Source organism: Pseudorasbora parva, chromosome 25 (genome assembly GCF_024679245.1).
Source record: "Pseudorasbora parva isolate DD20220531a chromosome 25, ASM2467924v1, whole genome shotgun sequence".
NCBI lineage: Eukaryota > Metazoa > Chordata > Actinopteri > Cypriniformes > Gobionidae > Pseudorasbora > Pseudorasbora parva.
Window position 1 is genome coordinate 32,188,884 of NC_090196.1, and position 20,856 is coordinate 32,209,739.

Consider the following 20,856-nt stretch of genomic DNA (forward strand, 5'->3'; position numbering starts at 1 on the left):
TCGCTGCCTGTCTGACAGACATTTCTGACTGGATGAAAGAGCATCATCTTAAACTCAATCTTGCAAAGACAGAATTACTTGTTTTCTCAACCAACCCAGCACTTCATCAAAATTTCTCCATTCAGCTTGGTTCATCGACCATAACTCCATCAAGGACAGCCAGGAACCTTGGAGTTGTGATTGATGACCAGTTAAACTTCACTGACCACATTACTGCAACAGCCCGGTCCTGCAGATTTGCTTTATACAACATTAGAAAGATTAGACCCTTCCTATCAGAACAGGCTGCACAACTCCTGGTTCAAGCTCTTGTTCTCTCCAGACTGGATTATTGTAATGCTCTTCTGGCTGGGCTTCCAGCATGCACTATCAAACCCTTGCAGCTGATCCAGAATGCAGCGGCGAGAGTGGTCTTTAATGAGCCGAAGAGAACGCATGTTACGCCTCTCTTCATCAAACTGCACTGGTTGCCAATGGCTGCTCGCATCAAATTCAAGGCTCTAGTTCTCGCCTACAAAACAACCACTGGTTCTGCACCATTATACCTAAACTCAATTGTTCAGACTTACACACCCTCCAGAAGCTTGCGTTCTGCGAATGAGCGGCGCCTCGTGGTTCCTTCCCAAAGAGGCATGAAATCGCTCTCACAGACATTTTCCTGGACCGTTCCCACCTGGTGGAATGACCTGCCGATCTCAATTCGTGCTGCCGAGTCTGTAGCCATTTTTAAAAAACATCTTAAGACACATCTTTTCCAATTGCACTTTTCCTATTGCACTTGACCAATACAGAATAGCACTTACTGATCATATCTACGTCTCTCATCCGGATTTGTGCCTTCAGGCGGGTATGTTACATAGTTATCATAGCTACCAAAATCCAGTGTTCTGTATTTTGCGTACGTGAGTTTTTGCTGTCGATGGCTATTGCTGCGCGTTTAGCTAGAATGCCATACAAAACCAACCCATTGGGCCACTGAATCTGCATTAACGACAACAGTTGGGGCATCAGCCTTAGTCCTAATGGGTTGTTATCATAGCTATCCAAATCCAGTGTTCTGTATTTTCCGTACGTGAGTATTTGTTGTAGCTGGCTAAAAAAAAACAAAAATAAAATAAAATAAAAAACAGTTGTGTACTGTGCTAATTAATTGAGATTTCTTACAGCTCTTACAGGTTGTTGGCTTTGTTTGTTTCGTTGCTTCTATTGCTCTACCCTTTTTATGTAAGTCGCTTTGGATAAAAGCGTCTGCTAAATGATTAAATGTAAATGTAAATGTAACCGGTTTCAACCGGCTAATGAGGCTCGGTGGTCGGTCAAGAAAATGTTTAGTTTTCGCCATCCCTACACCTGCCATTAAAATATTTCAATATATGGCTATATGGTGTGCCACGCGTATAAAAGCCCGTTGCAGCGTCTGTGTCTGAAGTTTGTTTTGCGCGCTTATGCCACCATTCTGGCATAATTACTCTGAGAATTACCCTGGTCTGAACCGCGTCTACTACCGTCTTCATCTATGTTTGTTTATGTATTGCAGCGTGCATGGGCATGCCGGGGAGGTGCATCTTGACGTAAAATTCTGCCATAAACGCCTTATCGTGGCGTAAGCGATAGAGCCTTATATAAAACGATAGACATTTTCTATCGTCCAGACGATATATTTCGTCATATCGTCCAGCCCTACAAGCCAGCGTCATTATAGTAGTCTATTGGTTAGCGTTTTCCAGAATCTATATGATACTTCAGTTCAATGTTTGAGTGGTCGGTAATCACCATCACAAGCAGGACAGCATCGGTCGGGCACGCCTCCTTCAGCTCACGCCGACGAGCAAACGCTGGTCACATTTTGATCCTCGTCCTGCCTTTAATCCCATCACTTTTTCGTTTCTTCTTATTGCTTTCCTCCAACAAAACCTTTTCTTTCTTATTTGTCTGTGCTGCTTCGGACATGACTATATTATCCGACGAACAAAGTTGGGCTCGCACGTCTGAATGTAAGAAAGTGTGTGTGTTGGTGGAAGTGACGTATATGCCGTAAAGCAGTCGAATTGTGTAGTTCTTTTTGTTCTCGGGTTACTACCCGAAACCCGAAGTTTAAAAGTACGATTAAAAACGATACAGACCCCATCAAGCTATGGCAGATGTGTCATTCAACCTATTGTAAGTCGATTTATCATCACAAGAGTCTTGAAAATATATTATGAAGGTTGAAAAGTTATCTAGTGCTGCTTTACAGATAAAGATATAAAAAAAAATTGTTCCAAATTTAAAAGAACAACAGAGTCCACACCAATACTATAATGATAAGGGAACAGAGAAATGTCAGAATCACTCACAACCAATAATTAAAACATTGACAGCCAATAAGAATCCGTCCTGCTTTAACGAGCTTGTGCATTTAAAGCGACAGACGTCAAAACTGTGGCAGCTCTTAGAATAACCAGAACGTTTTTGTTGGCTATGCGGACACAAATATAGTTATTGTTTTAGTTTTATTCTTAGCTATCCTTCTTGGTGTGAATGGACATTAAGGATAAAGATAAAGTAATTCGTTTGAATATCGTCACTCACAACGAATTAACAGCCAATCAGAATCCATCCTGCTTTAAAGAGCTTGAGCATTTTTTTTTTTTTACGGAGCTAGCTAGTGTATTCAGTTGTTTTTAATTGGAGCGTTTTTAACTGGTCGCCGAGAGTTGAAGAATGTTCAACTTTGAGTAAAACGCCACGCTCATCACTGTCACTCTTCACCCTGCCGTCCAATCACAGTGGAGGAGGGGCGGGACAAACACAACACCGACCAACCGCCACATTCCGCTTTTACAACGTCAATGGATGACAACAAGCAATAATAATAAAACAAAATAACTCAAGCCCTCACTGCGAGGCGCTTTCAGCTGGCTAAAAACGCTTTGGTGGACGCGCGGTCTTACAGCGACAGATGACAAACTGCAGCGCATGCTTATAATAAACGGTAACGATATTGTGCGTTGGTGTGAACAGGCCTTTAAACTTTTTTTTTTTTAATTCAAGTGTCATTTTGTAAATATTGCATTATTTGTATGTATTGATTGCTTTTTAAACCAACTTGAACTATATAAACCTAATCATTTTAATTTAATTCATGTAAAACATCATATTGCAACATGTCAGTTTTGCCTCAGAAGCCAAACTGGAAAAAAAAACATTGAAATATTACATTTAATTAAAGAGTTGAACAGAACCCAGTTTTCCAGTGTGATTTAAAATCAGGAGCGCATTCACACATCAAACCGTGTAATTTGTCCAAATAAAACAGGCACAAACAAGGCAAGTCTGTTCTCATGTCTTTGATATATTCCACAGACATTCATATGGGGTTTCTCAACAGCACAATTCAATGTATAATTGCAAAGTCTTTGATGCTCAAGCAGACAGAGCACAGGTTACTGTCCCGAGCCAGGACAGAGCTCTACTGACCACTGCTGGTGAGCATCGGGACTGCAAGTAGTTTTTGTAGCACACTGGGTCCACAATACACACAGTTGATTGAACGATTGAATGCAAATCGTGTATATCCGAGTTGGAGATTCACATACTAAGCCACTTGAGGATGTAAAAGTTCCTCTTGCCCACTCGGATCAGGCTGAGTCCGTTAGAGAGGATGTGCTGACCCAGAACCAGAACTTGCTCCGGGTTTGCTGCCCTCTGGTGGTTGATCCAAACTCCACCGTCAATGATCATCTGATACCTACACAAGAGGGATTATATTCATGATATGAAGCAAAAAGGCATCAATGCATAAAAAAAATATACCTTAATTGTCTTAAAGGGAATCTTTTGTGCTTTTTATTTTATTTTGACCTTTCCCTTAGTGTCTATATGTGTACTTACCTAAGAAAGTACTGGGCAATATAAAGTAACAACATGGGTTAAGGTTAGGTTTAGGAGTTATTTTAAGTACCTAGTAATTGCTATAATAAGTACATACATGGGGAACAGGACTGTAAAATAAAGTGCTATGCATTTTCCTAACAACTGCTTTCTGAAGTGTGCAGGCCTATGCCTGTCGGTGTGTCAGGAGAAATAACACGGATATAACAATCGCATCTGAAATGTAGCAGAGGTACAAAACTCAAGAAATACCACTGAAACGTCCTGCACAAGCCGTTTTTTTGGGTCGATCAGTTTGTTCTTCTCGACTGTCATTATCGGACTGATACGGTATTGTAGCTAGAGTAGCGTTTACAGCACCTCAGGAAGCCTCAGGACTCGCCGGTTATGGTAAGAGGTGGTATTTCTGACACATGGTAGACCAATCAGAGTTGACTGCGCTCTTTGGAAGGCAGGTTTTAAAGAAACAAACTAAAACAGAGCATTCAGACAGAGGGCGAAAACAGGTGCTGCAACAACGTGAATTTTTATATTACGTATAAGTAGAGTGACCACCTGCTAATAAGCCCAAGGACAAAGGGTATGTTTCTGAGGGAAATTGTCGGAAACTGCCTGGCACGGCGGTGCCCCACCCCACGGGCAGATAGTGGTTTACCTATTTCTAGCACATAGCACCTTACATGGTATATTATAATGCCCTATTCCCCCTAAACATGTGTAATGTATGCTCATGAATAGACCAACCAATGTATATTTTTAACATAATATTTTGAATATTCTATTGAATTGCCAGATGCACTTCCACTTACGTTTTACTTTAGCTTGCCTATTTTACTTCATTTATTTTTCATTACAATTTATTCACTTTAAATAAATTATAATATAAAATTATAGGATTAACATAAATTGTAGTTGCTGTACACCACAGGGACAGTAAAACAAAATGTGTTAAGTTAAAGTTAAACTAAAAGTAAAGTTAACTCCAAAGGTTCACGGAACGAGAAGGGGAGGAAGGATGGTGAACTTCCATGTTAGTAAAGTCTGCACTGCAAAAAATAAATAAATGCAGTCTAACTTAGTATTTTTGCCTTGTTTCAAGTCTAAATATCTAAAAATTCTTCCATTAAGAAACATTTACTAGACATGTAAAAAATTATTGTCTTGTTTTGGGGGGAAAAATAACTCAAAATTAAGCAAAATAATCTGTCAATGGGGTGAGAAAAACAATCTTGTTTTCTGTTAGAATTAAGATTATTTATTTTACCCCATTGGCAGATTATTTATCTTATTTTAAGCAAAAACTCACTTCATTTTGAGTTATTAGTTCCCAAAACAAGACAATTACTTTTGCTTGTCTAGTAAATACTTCTTGTTTTAAGAATTTTTAGATATTTTGGCGAGAAACAAGACAAAAATACTAAGTAAGAAAAGCATTTTTTGCAGTGTGAGTCTCGCTTGACATCGTATTTTACTCTCCACGTCCGATTGAGAAAGACATTTTGCAAAGGTCGCAAAAAGCTCTCTCGGTATCCACCTCAACACCTTTCAGTCACAAATGTTAATTTTCCCAGTCTTTCTCGTACACACTCCTTCTCTTTTTAACTGATGATTGTGGTGCCTCAGACTCCATTCTTCGAATAGGAAAGTGTGCATCTAAAAAGTTCCAAGTGCGTCTGGTATGCACGTGCGTGCGGTGCCATGACAACAACGAAAAAGTTGACAACAGCAGTTCAACTGAGGGGTGTGTGTGTGGCAACAGTAGCGTGCTGAACTGTCAAGTAATGTTGGTTTGGCTGCCTGAGCCAAAGTGATTCGTGATTCGGATCGCCAATGTCAACTTCACGAGTTCACACTTACATCAATTAAATACAGTAAAGATTATGCATAGAGATAGTCTAGAACTAGATTGCAGTTTATGATTGTTTTGATATTTATAATAATAATAATAATAATAATAGATTTTATTTATAATGCACTTTTCATTCCGAAGAATCTCAAAGTGCAACAAGGGGGGGGGGGGGGATAACAACAAAAAATGAATAACAAGTAAAAATATAGAATACTACAAACAATCAACCAACACAGAAAACAGAACAGAAACAGAGCTGATGGTGAACAGAAACAGAGCTGATGGTGAACAGAAAACAGCTGATGGTGGAAGTCTCTGTTAGCTCCGCAGCACACTGTGGTCCACTCCATGTTTCAGATTTCTCCCAGCGGCAGTGTCCCGATGACATCGCCGAGGCACGACAGCTGAAGACCAGATGATGGGTCTTCTTCATGATGATTCAAACGATGGGGATCGCTGCAGCACCATGCAAGAGGCAGAACATTCCTCCGGGCACTTCTGTGGACACACCGGGGCCGGCGCAGATGTCGCTCCACGGTCGCAATGCAGGACGGAACAGCGGCGCAGCCGAGAAGCAGAACATCCCAACATCATGCCGGACGCCGCCGACGAGAGCCCGGATGACGCTAGCCCGGTGCAAACTTCAGCCACCATGCAGCTTAAGCCCAAGGGAGACCACCAGTGAGCACCCGCGGCGAGAAACATAAAATGTCCTCCAAACCAGAAACCAACCGCAGCAATTCAAATGTAAACATTAGAGAAGCGGTTGAAAACGGCGAAACGACGAACAACGACCTCTCAGTGGCTGCCAGCAATCAGCAACAGTCCCAACTGTAGCTCTGACTGTTAGACTAGTCACAAACATAAGGAAATAAAATAAAATGTAAATCTAATAGTACATTAACATGATTTGTTGTGGGTGGAGAAGCGGCGAACAGACGACGCCAGCGTCCTCTCCCCCACGTTGCCTAGCAACCTATATAGCAGTTGATTTAAGTAAGTGCGGAGAAGGGGTGGTGGTGGGATGCTGAGAAACTATCAATGACAGGAAGGTAAATCGGCTGTCTATATACACCTCCTATCATTGATTAGCTGATTAGTTTAACGTGCTCCTCTTGTGTTCAATTTAGGTTTAATTATCTGAGCCTGCTCCACTTGTGTTTATTAGATTTAATTGTCTGCGCGTGCCTCTCCCGAAATTAGTTTATAAAACTTCAAGTCATGTAAATTGAACAGTTTGACACGCGATCCGAATCATGAATCAATCTGCTGATTCATAACCGTTTGAATCTTTGAGGATTGAAAACAAACGCGGAAGAGAAGACAATGCTGAATAAAGTCGTAGTTTTTGTTATTTTTGGACCCAAATGTATTTTCTCTGCTTCAAGAGACTAATTAACCCACTGATGTCTCATATGGACTACTGTGATGATGTTTTTATTCCCTTTCTGGACATGGACAGTATAGTGTGCATACACTTGCATACGCTCTCGGACTAAATATAAAATATCTTAAACTGTGTGTGAAGATGAACGGAGGTCTTTCGGGTGAGGAACGACATTAAGGGTGAGGAGTTAATGACAGACATTTCATTTTTGGGTGAACTAACCCTTTAGAGTCGAATCGCTGTCATTTAGGAATGAGCTCGTGATCTTGTAACAATTATTCGTGCAGCTCTACGAAAAAGTAACAAAATGTGTCACTCTGAATAAAGAGTAAAAATGTAACCAAATGTGCGAACGGTACGTGCTACTTTTAAACCGAACATAAAACATTATTGGTAAGATTCCGGCTGGCGTCTCTTACCCACGCGGTCCCTCGGGAATGGCTTGTGCCCGTCTGCAGGCGTCCAGCACCGTCGTGCCCCGGGGATCCAGGAACAGTTCATGAAACGGAGCCTCTCGGAAAAGCTCCTGGAGTTCAGTGTCACTCATCTGCTCCAGGGCCTGAATATTACTGTGGTACAGAGCATTGGTGCACCTGTGTGTATACAAACACACACATCAGTAACAATAATGAAGCATTTAAAGAACAAACAATGAGACTAAAGCCACATTTACACATAGCCAGATATCTAGAAGAACAAACCTCCCCGTTTTCAAAAATAACATTGTGCACACAACATCGTTTTCAAAAAAGTTGTCGTTTACTTCAGCCCGCATAAATACGCCGTTGAGCAGAGCTGGACAGTAACTAAGCTCATTTACTTGAGTTCTGTACTTAAGTTCACTTTTTGAGAATCTGTACTTTACTTGAGTATTATTTTTTCTGGAAACTTATGACTTTATCTTCACTATATTTGAAAGACAAATTTCTTACTTTTTACTCCACTACATTTCTATCAAGGTCCTCGAAGTCGAAAGTCGTTTCTGTCGCAGCTTTGAAAGTCAGCGGATGATTTTTTTCTTCTTTAAAAGGTGTTTGGGTTTTTGCAGAAAGCCTTTCAGGAATCACTCTTGTAGAGTCTCGTGAAGTTCAAGTATTTCACAGCATTTATTAAACACTGATTTATAGTTTAGAGCAAAGTGGAAGAAGACGGATGTCAAAATGCTCATTTTGTGGAGTATTCACAAAAACAAAGTTGATTATGTCTTAAGTAAAGGTGAACAGTGTGAGAATATCAGATGTGTATCAGTGTATTGGATCCGTGTGTTCGGCCTTAAAGTGACAGCAGCTTTATAAAGAGCTTTGTAACTTTTCTACAAGTATTTAAATGAGTTTAAGTAAGTCGTATGCTAGTATGTCAGACGGAGCATCACTGACTGGCTTAAACCATGATGGCATAATGTGCATTTATACAACAGTAATAAAATGATGCATTGGCATAAAAAAGGAAATTTACTTTTGATAGTTAAGTACTTTTGAAAACAAATACATAAGTAAAAATCTGTTTTTACAACTTTCACTTGTAACGGAGTAATAGTTGACCAGCAGTACTTTTACTCAAGTAATGAAGTTGTGTCCTTTGTCCACCTCTGCCGTTGAGCGCCATCATAACTATGCCAAACCTATGGGCGCCAGTGTAGCCAGAGGGATAACGCCATGCAAGCCAATCAGAATCCACAAAATCGACAACAACGAATAGCACAAGCAACTTCCTGTTCCTTTCAAAACAACTTTCCTTTGTCGTTTGTATTCATTGCTCCTCGATATAGTACAGCAGTTTTGTGTGCAAATGCAAACAGGCCAAAAGCGTTTGCACACAAGTAAAAATGAGTACCACCGTTACAGCATCCATTACCAAACGAACTCTTAACATAGGGCGCTCACATGATGTAAGCATTTTCTGGCGCATATTGTGACGTTTGAGAACCTAAAACCCCGTTTCCACATATCCGGCGTTTTCAGAAATCTCCACTTTGCCAGAGTTTAGAAATAATCGTTTTCTGGGATAAAAACATTGTTTTCGTGTAAATGTCAGGCCAAAACGCAGGGAAATATCTGCATTTTCCCATCATGTAAACGGGGCCTAAAAGGAATTGATTGGATCAAAAAAGAAAGTTGCATCTGAAGTTCATTTAAATATTTTGCTCAAGAACTAAAGAATCATGCTGACCTGGACCAGGAATGTGCATGAATCAGTGGCATTTTAGTACATCTGAACTGTTTTAGTCAACTAAATACCACAAGATTTTTTATATTTTATATTTTGTATTAACGACAGACGGCTGCCAGTTTATTAGAGTGCTGTCACTTTAAGACCGAATGCACGGCTCCAATATACCGATACGCATCCATTATTCTCCCAACTGTTTACATTCTCTTAAGACATAATGGGCCCTATTTTAACGATCTGAAACGCGAGTGTCAAAGCGCGAAGCGCAAGTAACTTCGTGGGCGGGTCTTGGCGCTGTTGCTATTTTCTCGGCGGGATAAATGGCTCTTGTGCCCGGCGCAAATCTAAAATGGGTTGGTCTGAAGTAGCTTCATTATTCATAGGTGTGGTTTGGGCATAACGTGAATAAACCAATCAGAGCGTCATCCAACATTCCCTGTAAAAGCAGGTGCACAAGCTCCATTATGGATTGCTATTATTATGGCGTATTTACCAGGCGCACGCCAGGAGCGGTTCACAGCCGAGGAGACTGATGTTCTTGTAAGAGCAGTGAAAGACAGAGGAGTTGTGTTGTATGGGGATGGGAGAAACCCACCCAAAATAGCGTCGGTTAAACAGTTTTTTCAGTTTTTCCGTCAATTTTTTTATTTTTATTTATTTATTTTTTCTGGTTCTTGACGGACAAACCAATTTGTCAGATGTCCTTATTTACATATATGTCTTGCCACTATTGGGCAAACAGGTCTGATCCTTAATTTCTACAATTAGCCTGAATAATTTGTAGATTTATGCCTATTTTTTCACATCTTCGTGGCACACCACAATGATTTCCGTCATCTCATGTGTTAATATTTTTTTAGTGTAACAATTTATGATTTGCAAAAATAACTGTTGCATCTGTGTAGATTACATGAGCAAAGTGTATGCGCGTTGTGCACGCTATACATTATGGTCAAGCATGCGCCCATAAAATACACAATGAACAACGTGCAACGCAATTATTTAATTGAACAGCAAAATAGCACCAGGGATTGTTTGCGCCGGAACACGCCTCCTTTTTTGCGCTGAACGGCCCAGGGAGCGCAAGTTCATTCACTAGTTTAGCGACGTGCTTCTGTGGAGGGAAAAGCGCGGTTTGCGCGGGTGCAAAATAGGAATGACACATGCGGCGGTGTACAAAGTCAATTGCGCTGGGTGCAAGATAGGGCCCAATGACATTTTGACATCATTTTGTGTGTATTTGTCCGGTCAAGCGTCGGTAAGAAGAGGAAGAGAACTTAATTCAGTCAGGTAAATAGAGGTCTGATTTCGATTAAATCCAGACATAAATCCGAAGTGAGTATCTGCTCTTGCCTTTTGGCGCTTTCTAAGCCCTCTTTTCCATGAACTAGCTTGGTGACTTCAGCGGCCAGGCGTTTGTGGGCGATCCGCTTGCCCGGGTCCCGCCTCTGCTGCTCCATCACCTTCTCCACCTCAGCTAGAGGCAGGAAGGTGAAGAGCTTCAGGTATCTGGAGGAGGAGAAGTGTTTCTGTCAAAGTAATATACACCACCGTTCAAATGTCCTAAAGAATGAATACTTTTATTCAGCAAAGGTGCATTACATTGATCAAAAATGCCAGTAAAGACATTTAATGCTACAAAAGATTATATTTCAAATGAATGCTGTTCTGTTCATCAAAGAATCCTGAAAAAATTAAATGCATCAGTTTCTACAAAAATATCAAACGTATCATCAGAAATGTTTCTAAAGCAGCACATCGGCACATTAGAATGAAGACTGGAGTAATGATGATGAATTACACCTTAACATACAACACCGTTTAGAAACATTACTCGTTTTAATATTTTTGAAAGTCTCCACTGCTCATCAAGCATGCATTTATTTGACCAAAAACACAGAAAAATATTGTGAAATATTATTACAATTTAAAATAATGATTTTCTATTTTATTATGCTTTAAAATGTAAAGTATTCCTGTGATCAAAGCTGTATTTATCATCATTACTCCAGTCTTCAGTGTCACATGATCCTTCAGAAATCATTCTCATATGAGGATTTATAATGTTGTGCCGCTTTTTTATTATTTTTATAACCTGTTGTACTTTTTTCAGGATTATTTGAAAAAACAGCATTTATTCAAAATAGAAATATTTTGTAACAATACTCACTGCTATACACAAACTTGGGGTCAGTGATTTTTTTTTTTTTTAAATAATACTTTTCTTCAGCAAGGTATCAGAAAAAGGCATCACAGGTTCCAAAAAATATATAATATTGATAATAAATAATTTTAGTATGATTTCTGAAGGATCATGTGACACTGAAGACTGGAGTAATGATGATAAATTCAGCTTTGATCACAGGAATAAATTATATTTTAACATATATTCAGATAGAAACAATATTTCACAATTTTCACTGCATTTTTTATCAAATAATTAAAGGGTAAGTTCCCCAAAAAATTAAATGTCATTAACTTCTCTCCTTAATGTCGCTCCACACCCGTAAGACCTCCGTTCATCTTCACACACAGTTTAAGATATTTTATATTTAGTCTGAGAGCGTATGCAAGTGTATGCACACTATACTGTCCAACGGTTATGAATCAGCGTATTGATTCATGATTCAATGGCTTGATATCCATGAATCATGGATCAATTCGCTGATTCATAACCGTTTGAATCTTTATTTGAGTTTTGAAAACAAACCCGGAAGAGAAGACAATGCTGAATAAAGTCGTAGTTTTTGTTATTTTTGGACCCAAATGTATTTTCTCTGCTTCAAGAGACTCTAATTAACCCACTGATGTCTCATATGGACTACTGTGATGATGTTTTTATTCCCTTTCTGGACATGGGCAGTATAGTGTGCATACACTTGCATACGCTCTCGGACTAAATATAAAATATCTTAAACTGTGTGTGAAGATGAACGGAGGTCTTACGGGTGTGGAACGACATTAGGGTGAGGAGTTAATGACAGACATTTCATTTTTGGCAATCCCCCAATAATAATAATTAAAAAATCTTAATTTTGAATAGTAGTTTATCACGGAAAATCATGAGATTGGCTGAACTATTCCTTCATTCGCTGTTCGCTGACTCACCCCTCCACGCTGTTATCCGGCAGCCGGAGGAAGTACTGGTAGAACTCAAACGGGGACGTTTTATCTGGGTTCAGCCACACGGCGTTCCCGGCGGTCTTCCCCAATTTATCGCCCATCGAGGTGGTGACGAGAGGAACCGTCAGGCCGAACACTTCCTCTCCCGTCTTTCTGCACAAGAAGAGAAGAAGATTACACATCAGAGGCTGTGCTACAATGTGACGTTTGCATAAATGAGAATGACCACGTGTTTTATTTTATGCCACACACTTATTTGTCTGAAAATGGTAGCAAATGGTAGCTACTATAAACTAATTTTCATTATAAATTAAAACAATATTTATTGCCTGTACTGGAAGCAGATAATATAAAGAATATAAAAATATATATTTTAAATAAATAAAAAATATATCAATATTTTAGTTTATTTAATCAAAATTGTGAAATATTTTTAGTTTCAAATAATTGTTTTCTATGTGAATATGTTGTTAAAGTGTAATTTATTCCTGTGATCAAAGCTGTATTTATCATCATTACTCCAGTCTTCAGGGTCACATGATCCTTCAGAAATCATTCTCATATGAGGATTTGATAATCGACAAACACTTATGATTATTTCAGTGTTGAAACAGCTTCATATTTGTGCGGGTTTCTCATGATTTTTTTGATGAATAGAAAGTTTTTTTAAAAACTATTCATTTACAAACAAATTTTGTTGTAATACTTATTAATTTAATTTCTTTTATGATCAATTTAATGTGCCTTTTCTTTATAAAAGTATTAATTATTTTTTTCTTCTTTTAAAACTTTTGAATGGAAGTGCGTCATGATTGTGCCTTTAGTGTTTCCAAAGCTTTTGACCGGAACTGTATTTAAATAGTAACTTTTTTTACTGCTTATTTGTCAACTGTTTGGTTATTCTTCAAAATATCTTCCCTTGTGTTCAGTAAGTGTTAGCACTCTGTAGAGAAGTTTGTCCCTTTTGGGCTACCGTAGAAACATGACGACGCAAAATGGCAAATTCACTGTAAGGGGACCCAAGTAGACAGAAACGGCTCATTCTAGGATAATAAAAACATAACGGTTCATTATGTAAGGTCTTTATACTCCACTGAAAACATAGTTATGTATATTATATTGCATTTCTGTCAATAGATCCTCATAAATACTACACACTGCACCTTTAATCTGGAAGTTCCTGCACTTATTAAAATTTAGATGAAAATGGTTAACAAAAATTACGCCTGAAGTATTTTTGAACATTTTTATGCTTTTCTTTTTAATTTATACTTTTTTTTTTTTTTTTTTGCTTAAGACAGTCACACCATACAGGAACATTCAGATTTAGCTAAAATAAAACAAAACAAAAAAAAACACTCTTAAGTCAAAGCAGTTTTTCTATAAACAGGTCCATGAATAACAAAGAAATGTTTACCCATTTACAGCATTTTAAATTATGCTAACACAATTTACATTAATGTTTTTCTTGTGTGTGACCCATATCCCATAGGACTGAGGTGGCATTGACACAGACTGGGTGCGTTTACATGCACGTTCTTAAGCCGATTATGCCTAATAGGTAAGGGATAATGTCCACCCAGCCGGTTGTTATCGCAGAATAAACCCCGACGGAGTGATCAGGACCCCGACGCGAAGCGGAGCGTCACTCTGAAGGGGTTTATTCTGCGATAACAACCGGCTGGGTGGACATTATCCCGCTTATTACACGGCTACTAGTCTCAAATAAATAATTATTAGACACAAGAATATTGTCTTGAGATTAAATATTTTATTAGCTCTTACGCAAAGCTTCCGCGAAGAAAAACAGTTCCAGCCTGCTTTAAGCCTTTATCTATTGCTGCTAAATGTTGAGAATGAATGCTGAAAGGGTTAGTTCACCCAAAAATGAAACCAAGCCTATGATTTATTCACCCTCAAGTTATCATAGGTGTATGACATTCTTCTGTCAGACAAATACAATCATATTTAAAAAGTCCAGGCTAACGTTAATCCCAGCAGTAGTTGTAGTTGTGTTTGAAGTCCATAAAATGGTCCATAAATGCAGCTGTCCGTCAAATAACGTGCTCCACACGACTCCGATGGGTTAATCGAGCCTTCTGATTCCAATCGATGCGTTTGGGTAAGAAAAATATCCATATTTACAACTTTATAATGGAAACCAGCCTTGAAGTCTTCCATTGTACCCGTGGCTGTTTAAGCCACAAGATGGCGCCAGCGTTAAGCACAGAAGTAGAACCGGTCAAAATAACACGTAGTACCCGAATGAGCGGGTTTTATCTGGAAGTAACATACCGCTGGAATGCGCGATTGACCAATCAGAATCAAGTATTTCACAGAGCCGTGTAATAAGCCGTCAATAAACATGGTCATGTAAACGCGGTAACCCATTTTCTTTTACCGGAGTAAGATCATAAAAGGCGTAAGAATAAACCAGCCAGGATGGGGAGTTTTTTTGCTTTTTACCCAGATTTCGTGCGGCATGAAAACACATTAACCTGCTTTGTGTCTGCTTTTTAAAGTGTCCATAGGTAACAAAAATGCTAACTTAGAGCAGATTTAAACGCATCCAGACAGAGCGAGCGTTTTGCATGAAATAAGGACATACCCCAGCCAACACGTGTATCTGGGGCCCACGTGGGTTAAACATGGGCTACAGGGGTACAGAGTGGGCATGGGCTCAAAATGGGCATCTTATCTGGGGCCCACATGGGCGAACCCAGCTGGGCTCCACATGTGGGATCTAGTTGGTTCACTAATGGAAAATGAGTACATGGGTTACTCAGTGGTCTGATTCATTCACAGTCAAGAGAAGTGCAAACACAGTCAATTCCAGAGGCTGATTACATGGGTAGATAGTACACAAATATGCACCCTTCAACAATTTTTGTTATTTTTACACCTGAACACAATTAATGCAACTTCTAAACAATCTAATTAAAATCTAAAAATGCCAACACAATAGCAGTTTTACAAAATGCTCTATAATAGTATCAAGAGCCTATAGATACAGAGAAAAAAGGCAACATTTTGTGATCACAGAACATCGCCATACAGGGACCATTTAAAATTGTATTATTAAAGTGTACACATTGAGTGAAATATTTGTTTAATTTTGAATAAATCTTTAATAAATGTTTGTTTAGGCACAGAACCACTAGTTTCTGGATGCCTGTGCTTTTTTCACTGTTTTGTTAATACAAATAACAAAAGCACAAAAGATACCCGATACAGTAACACTTTAGAATACTGTTCCAAATAATTTGTAATGTCTTCTGAAGGGTTTGGTAATGCGGAGTCCTTTTTAATAGGTTACACCAGGATCTTCACTTGTTAATTTTGTGTGTCTCCCTCATCTATCACACCTGATTCAACTCATCAGCTCATTAGACCGGTGTGTGTCAGATATAAGGAGACATACAAACTCTGCAGAGCCGTTTGAAACCATAACCATGTATTTTACAACGCATCCCCTTGTGATTCTTATTAAGTGGGGTCATTTTTTAGGATTCTTTAGCTAACTGAAGTCTCAGAGATCCTGACACCTTCACTTCTGGAGACTCCAGGTAGGCTGCAGTTCTGGAAAATGGCTGTGCTGGGGACTAAAGGGTTTCTGATGGTTTCACACTTAATTCTTCACCTTAATTCAGTTCTGGAAAATGGCTGTGCTGGGGACTAAAGGGTTTCTGATAGTGATGGCGAAGTGAAGCTTTTTTGAACCAGTGAAGCTATCAGCACAATTGAATCAGAAAAAGGTTAATTACTCAAAGCTTTTCAAATCAGAGCTCGATGAGGACCTCTTCTGTTGAAAGTGAGGGAAAGCGCTGTGTCGCAAAATGTTTTGAAACCATCTTATAAGTAAAAAAATAAATAAAATTAATGAATAGATGTATAAATGAATTAATCAATATGTTAAATACATGACAACAATGTGTTCCATTGCATACTCCTAAAATCAATTTTGTAAAACTTGATACAGAATAAAGCAAGTAAACACACACACACACACACACAATACAAGTTCTAACCACCCGTGTTACGCTTTTTGAATCTGAGTACGAAGCAGTCACATGGACGTGTGTGAACCGAAGCTTCGGACGTCATAGGTCATGTGATTTTGATAGAACGAATCAAGCATCGATACAAAGCTTCATGGAAAATCGTTTCATTTTTTTGACACAAGCTCCGTAGCTTTGGTATCACTTTTAACATCACTAGTTTCTGATGGTTTCACACTTAATTCTTCAGCTTAATTCTTAATTATTGTGCAGTTACGTGTGCCGTTTCTTCGCCATCTGGTTTTTTCTGACCCTGCTGATTTTATCAAGATCTACTAGTTGTGGCGCACCAAAAGGCTTTAACTGTGAAAAGGGAATTTAAAAAAAAGTGCCCAATAGTTTATTAGCTCTTTTTCGAAGGGCTGTTGGGCGAGCGGCGACATGAGTGGGGGGCTGCTCTGTTTGTTTGTTTCGTTTCTGAAATACTTAAAATGAGTGTACAGATACGCATATAAACAATACAAGTTGTCAAATTATGTTTGTCAGGAGTTTCACCTTAATGTCACTGTAATTTAGTCATTTTCAAATTATTCTAAATAATCATCGCATGATAAAGTAAAGCATGAACTACTTGTTTCTGTTTAATACCTTTTAAAGGGATAGATAGTTCACTTTAAAATGAAAATGATCATCCTTTACTCACCCTCAAGTTGTTTCTAACCTGTATGAATTTCTTTCTCCAGCTGAACACAAGGGAAGATAAGGGAAGAGTGTCAGTAACTAAAGAGTTAACTGGAGCCATTGACTTCCAGAGTAGGGGAAAAAAATACTCTTGAAGTCAATGTCTTCAGTTAACTCTTTAGTTACTGACATTCTTCAAAATATCTTCCCTTGTGTTCAGCTGAAGAAAGAAAATCATACAGGTTAGAAACAACTTGAGGGTGAGTAAAGGATGACAGAATTTTCATTTTAAAGTGAACTACCCCTCTAACATTTTCGTGTCGTTTAGTGGATTACATGTAATATTTATATTTAGGGGTTTAATGTAAAATAACGTAATAGAAACTATGCTAGCCACCCTTTGTGACACATAAGAGCCCTACATAACACTTCGTCCCGTGTCCCGTCATCAACCCATATGGGCAGACTACCAGGGTTACCCATGGGCCCGGTATGAGCCCATCAAGAGACCCATCATCAACCCATCTGGGCTAACCCATGTGGGGCCTCCATGGAAACTGAGCACAAAGCTGGGTCCCATTTGGGTAGCCCAGGTGGGCCCCTGATATCAGCCCATGTGCAACCCCTTTAAGCCCTGCATGGGTGTGTTGGCTGGCTGGGATATATCACAAACACACTCTTTTAAAACCCAGAAAATTGTAAAGATGTGTTCTCATCTCATGCAGCAGAAGAAGAACTAGAAGAGGTTCAGTCAAAACTCTGCATAACACCATGAGGGGATAATATGGGCCGTAAATCTCCCGCTGACACACTTTATTTAACATCACAACTGACGAAACATTTGGAAAAAACTGAGTCAGATACAGACATTATTATTGACGTCAGTACAAGGAAATAACCCGGTTTATTAATAAAGTCATGTAAACACGGTATACTTGCGTTGTCAGTTTACTGGTTTGCATGTAAACGGGGAAAACTGGTTATTTCAGTAAGCTGATATTTGAGTTATCAGTATGTAAACGCGCTCACCGGTGTATGAACTCGTGTCCGCTCATGATGTTCCCCAGCTGATCGGTTCCGCCCAGCTGGATCCTGCAGCCGTGCATCTGGTGCAGTCGGTAGAAGTCGAAGGCCTGGAAGAGTTGGTAGGAGAACTCGGTGAAGCTCATGCCCTCTGCACTCTTCAGCCGGGACTGGACGCTGTGTCTGCTGAGCATCGTGCCCATCCGAAAACATCTGCCCACCTCCGAGAAGAACTCCAGCACCTGCCAGTCCTTGTACCAGCTGCGGTTATTGAGCACCGTCAGCCGGCCCAGCCTGCTCGGATCCGGGGTGAAGTGCAGCTCGTGGTGGGTGAAGATCCGGTGGAGGCTCTCCAGAATCCCGCGGGCGTTCTCCTCCACTGTAGCCGGGGAGAGGCGCTCTCTCTCGGACGACCTCCCACTCGGATCCCCGATCTGCGCCGTGGCTCCGCCGAGCAGCGCGACGACATCATGGCCCGCGGCTCGGAAGTGCAGCAGGCCGATGATGGCGAGCAGGTTCCCGGCGTGCAGGCTGTCCGCGGTCGGGTCGAAGCCACAGTAGACGGTCTGCGGACCGGACCGGAGCAGATCCGGCAGCTCGGCTTGAGCTGCGTGCTCCGGGAACGACTCCTTCAGGAGGCCTCGGTTGTGCAGGGATAAGAGGAGTCCGCTGCTTTTAGAATGAGAACAGTGGAATGAAGCTTTTAAATGAGATGTTTTTGTGAAAATTACATGGGATTTTACTCTACACACGATCCGGCATGACCGCGCAATGGACGCAGCCATGTTTGTTTTTTACATCAGTTATTTGATGGACACTCTCGCCACCTAGTGGACAGATACTGCGCGTGTGTGTGTGGGTGGGTGGGTTTGGGCCAATTAAAAGGGATAGTTCACCTAAAAATGAAATCCTGTCATCATTTAGTGACCGTGAAGTTGTTCCAAACCTCCTTCTGTTGAACACGAAAGAAGATATTTTGAAGAATATTGTTATCTAAACAGTTGTGTCTTTTTCCACCCCCATAAAAAAGTGACCAACATTCTTAAAAGTGTCTGTGTGCACTGTCAGAAAAAAAGGTACATGTCACTGGGGCGGTACCCTAAGGTACAAAACCGAAAAGGTACTAATATGTACCTTTTAAAGTACTATGTACCTTTAAAGTACTAATACATCACCTTAAAGTACTGATATGTACCTTTTAAGGTACTAATATGTACCATTTAGGGGTGAGTAAGATGTACCTTTTCACTTTTGTACCTTAGGGTACCGCATCAGTGACAGTTCTGTACCTTTTTTTTCTGAGAGTGTGTGTTCAACAGAAGAAAGACATTTATACAGGTTTGGAACAACTTGAGGGTCATTAAATGATGACAGGATTTTCACTTTTGGGTGAGCTAATGTGTGACCCTGAAGCACTTCACCAGTCATGCGTACATTTTGTACATTTCCTACCTTAAATATAACAAATGTATTATTGGTAGTAATATGCTTTGATAAGGACTTCATTTGGACTACTTTAAAGGAGATTTTTCTAAATATATATTTTTTTATCATATTCAAGATTTTCAAATAGTTGCATCTCAGACGAATATTCTATCAGAACAAACCATACATCAACGGAAAGCTTATTTATTCAGCTTTCAGATGATGGAATTGATGGCAATAAAAAAAATTAAAAAGCTGGTTTTGTGGTCCATGGTCACATATGGGATCAATTGTCCACCTAAAGTATTACAGTCACTGATCAGTAAATAAGTGTGAATCAAAAATGTAAAAACGCATGTAAAAAATATATTGCACATACTGAAAAATCATGCAAAATGATCAGAATGGCAGCAGTCACGGATTATAATATATAAAGTAAGAATAAAACATTTAAAATCGCATTTAAAAAAACAAACAAACATGAATCAACTTATGTTTCTGTGTTCTTAAAGGTAGTTTTCCTTGGTTTTATTACTCTGTACTTTGTGCTCGTTTACATTTTACTCTTTTGTACGCTACTACTGGTTTTCTCTTCGCTGTTATTTATTTATTTTTCCCAAATTCCACAAGTACTTTTCCAAATGTTGCAGTTTGAGTTTTAATGTTAATTAGGGGTAAACATCAGTAAACGACACGATCGCGTGCTTCGTCATTCAAATGCGCTAACGGACTCCATTGCTGTTCTCTGTATAACGTTACACTAGTCTGACGTGCAAAACCGTTTTGCTTGCTACTGCTAAGGTTTAGTCGCATACAATAGTCCATAAACTGAATCATGTCCTCATAAACTGCGAGTAAACACACACAAATGTTGACAGGCCACTAAATACAGTCCATACCACAGAGACGGACGTCCTGCTGCTGCTGTTTCTCCTGTTCAATTTATTTCTGCCTCCGGATCTGATTCTGGATCATATATCTATTAGCTGAGATCGATAGCGATGGGCTTCTCCACGCTTGAGGACGTCACCGCTCGTCATTCTTTAGCTCCGCCCACACGATACGCCTCCAGGCGCTCGGGTTTTTCCTGAAAGACTCGGTACAGCCCATATTTCTTTTATAAATATAATAAAACTAAAGACTTTTCGGAGATATGAAGGATGCAATACTACTCTATAGGTACTCAAGATTGACATGAGATTGACTTAAACTGAGTGTTTCACCCCCCCTTTAATCTTAAATAGATCCTAAATGGTATCAATGAAGAAAGAATTTGTTCTGGATACATGACAATGTATTTAAAATGATATACGTTCATGTAGTGATCA

At 39.6% G+C, this 20,856-nt stretch overlaps 1 protein-coding gene across 1 annotated transcript; it reads right to left on the bottom strand.

Moving 5' to 3' along the window:
- Positions 1-3,088: 3,088 nt before the first annotated feature.
- Positions 3,089-19,961, bottom strand: yars2 (tyrosyl-tRNA synthetase 2, mitochondrial). The gene is made up of 5 exons (XM_067435960.1): positions 18,110-19,961; positions 12,387-12,554; positions 10,632-10,787; positions 7,529-7,702; positions 3,089-3,730 (listed from the first exon to the last, which is right to left on the bottom strand). The coding sequence occupies exons 1-5, from the start codon at positions 18,886-18,888 to the stop codon at positions 3,571-3,573; spliced, it is 1,437 nt and encodes a 478-aa protein (XP_067292061.1). The 5' UTR covers positions 18,889-19,961; the 3' UTR covers positions 3,089-3,570.
- Positions 19,962-20,856: the final 895 nt, after the last annotated feature.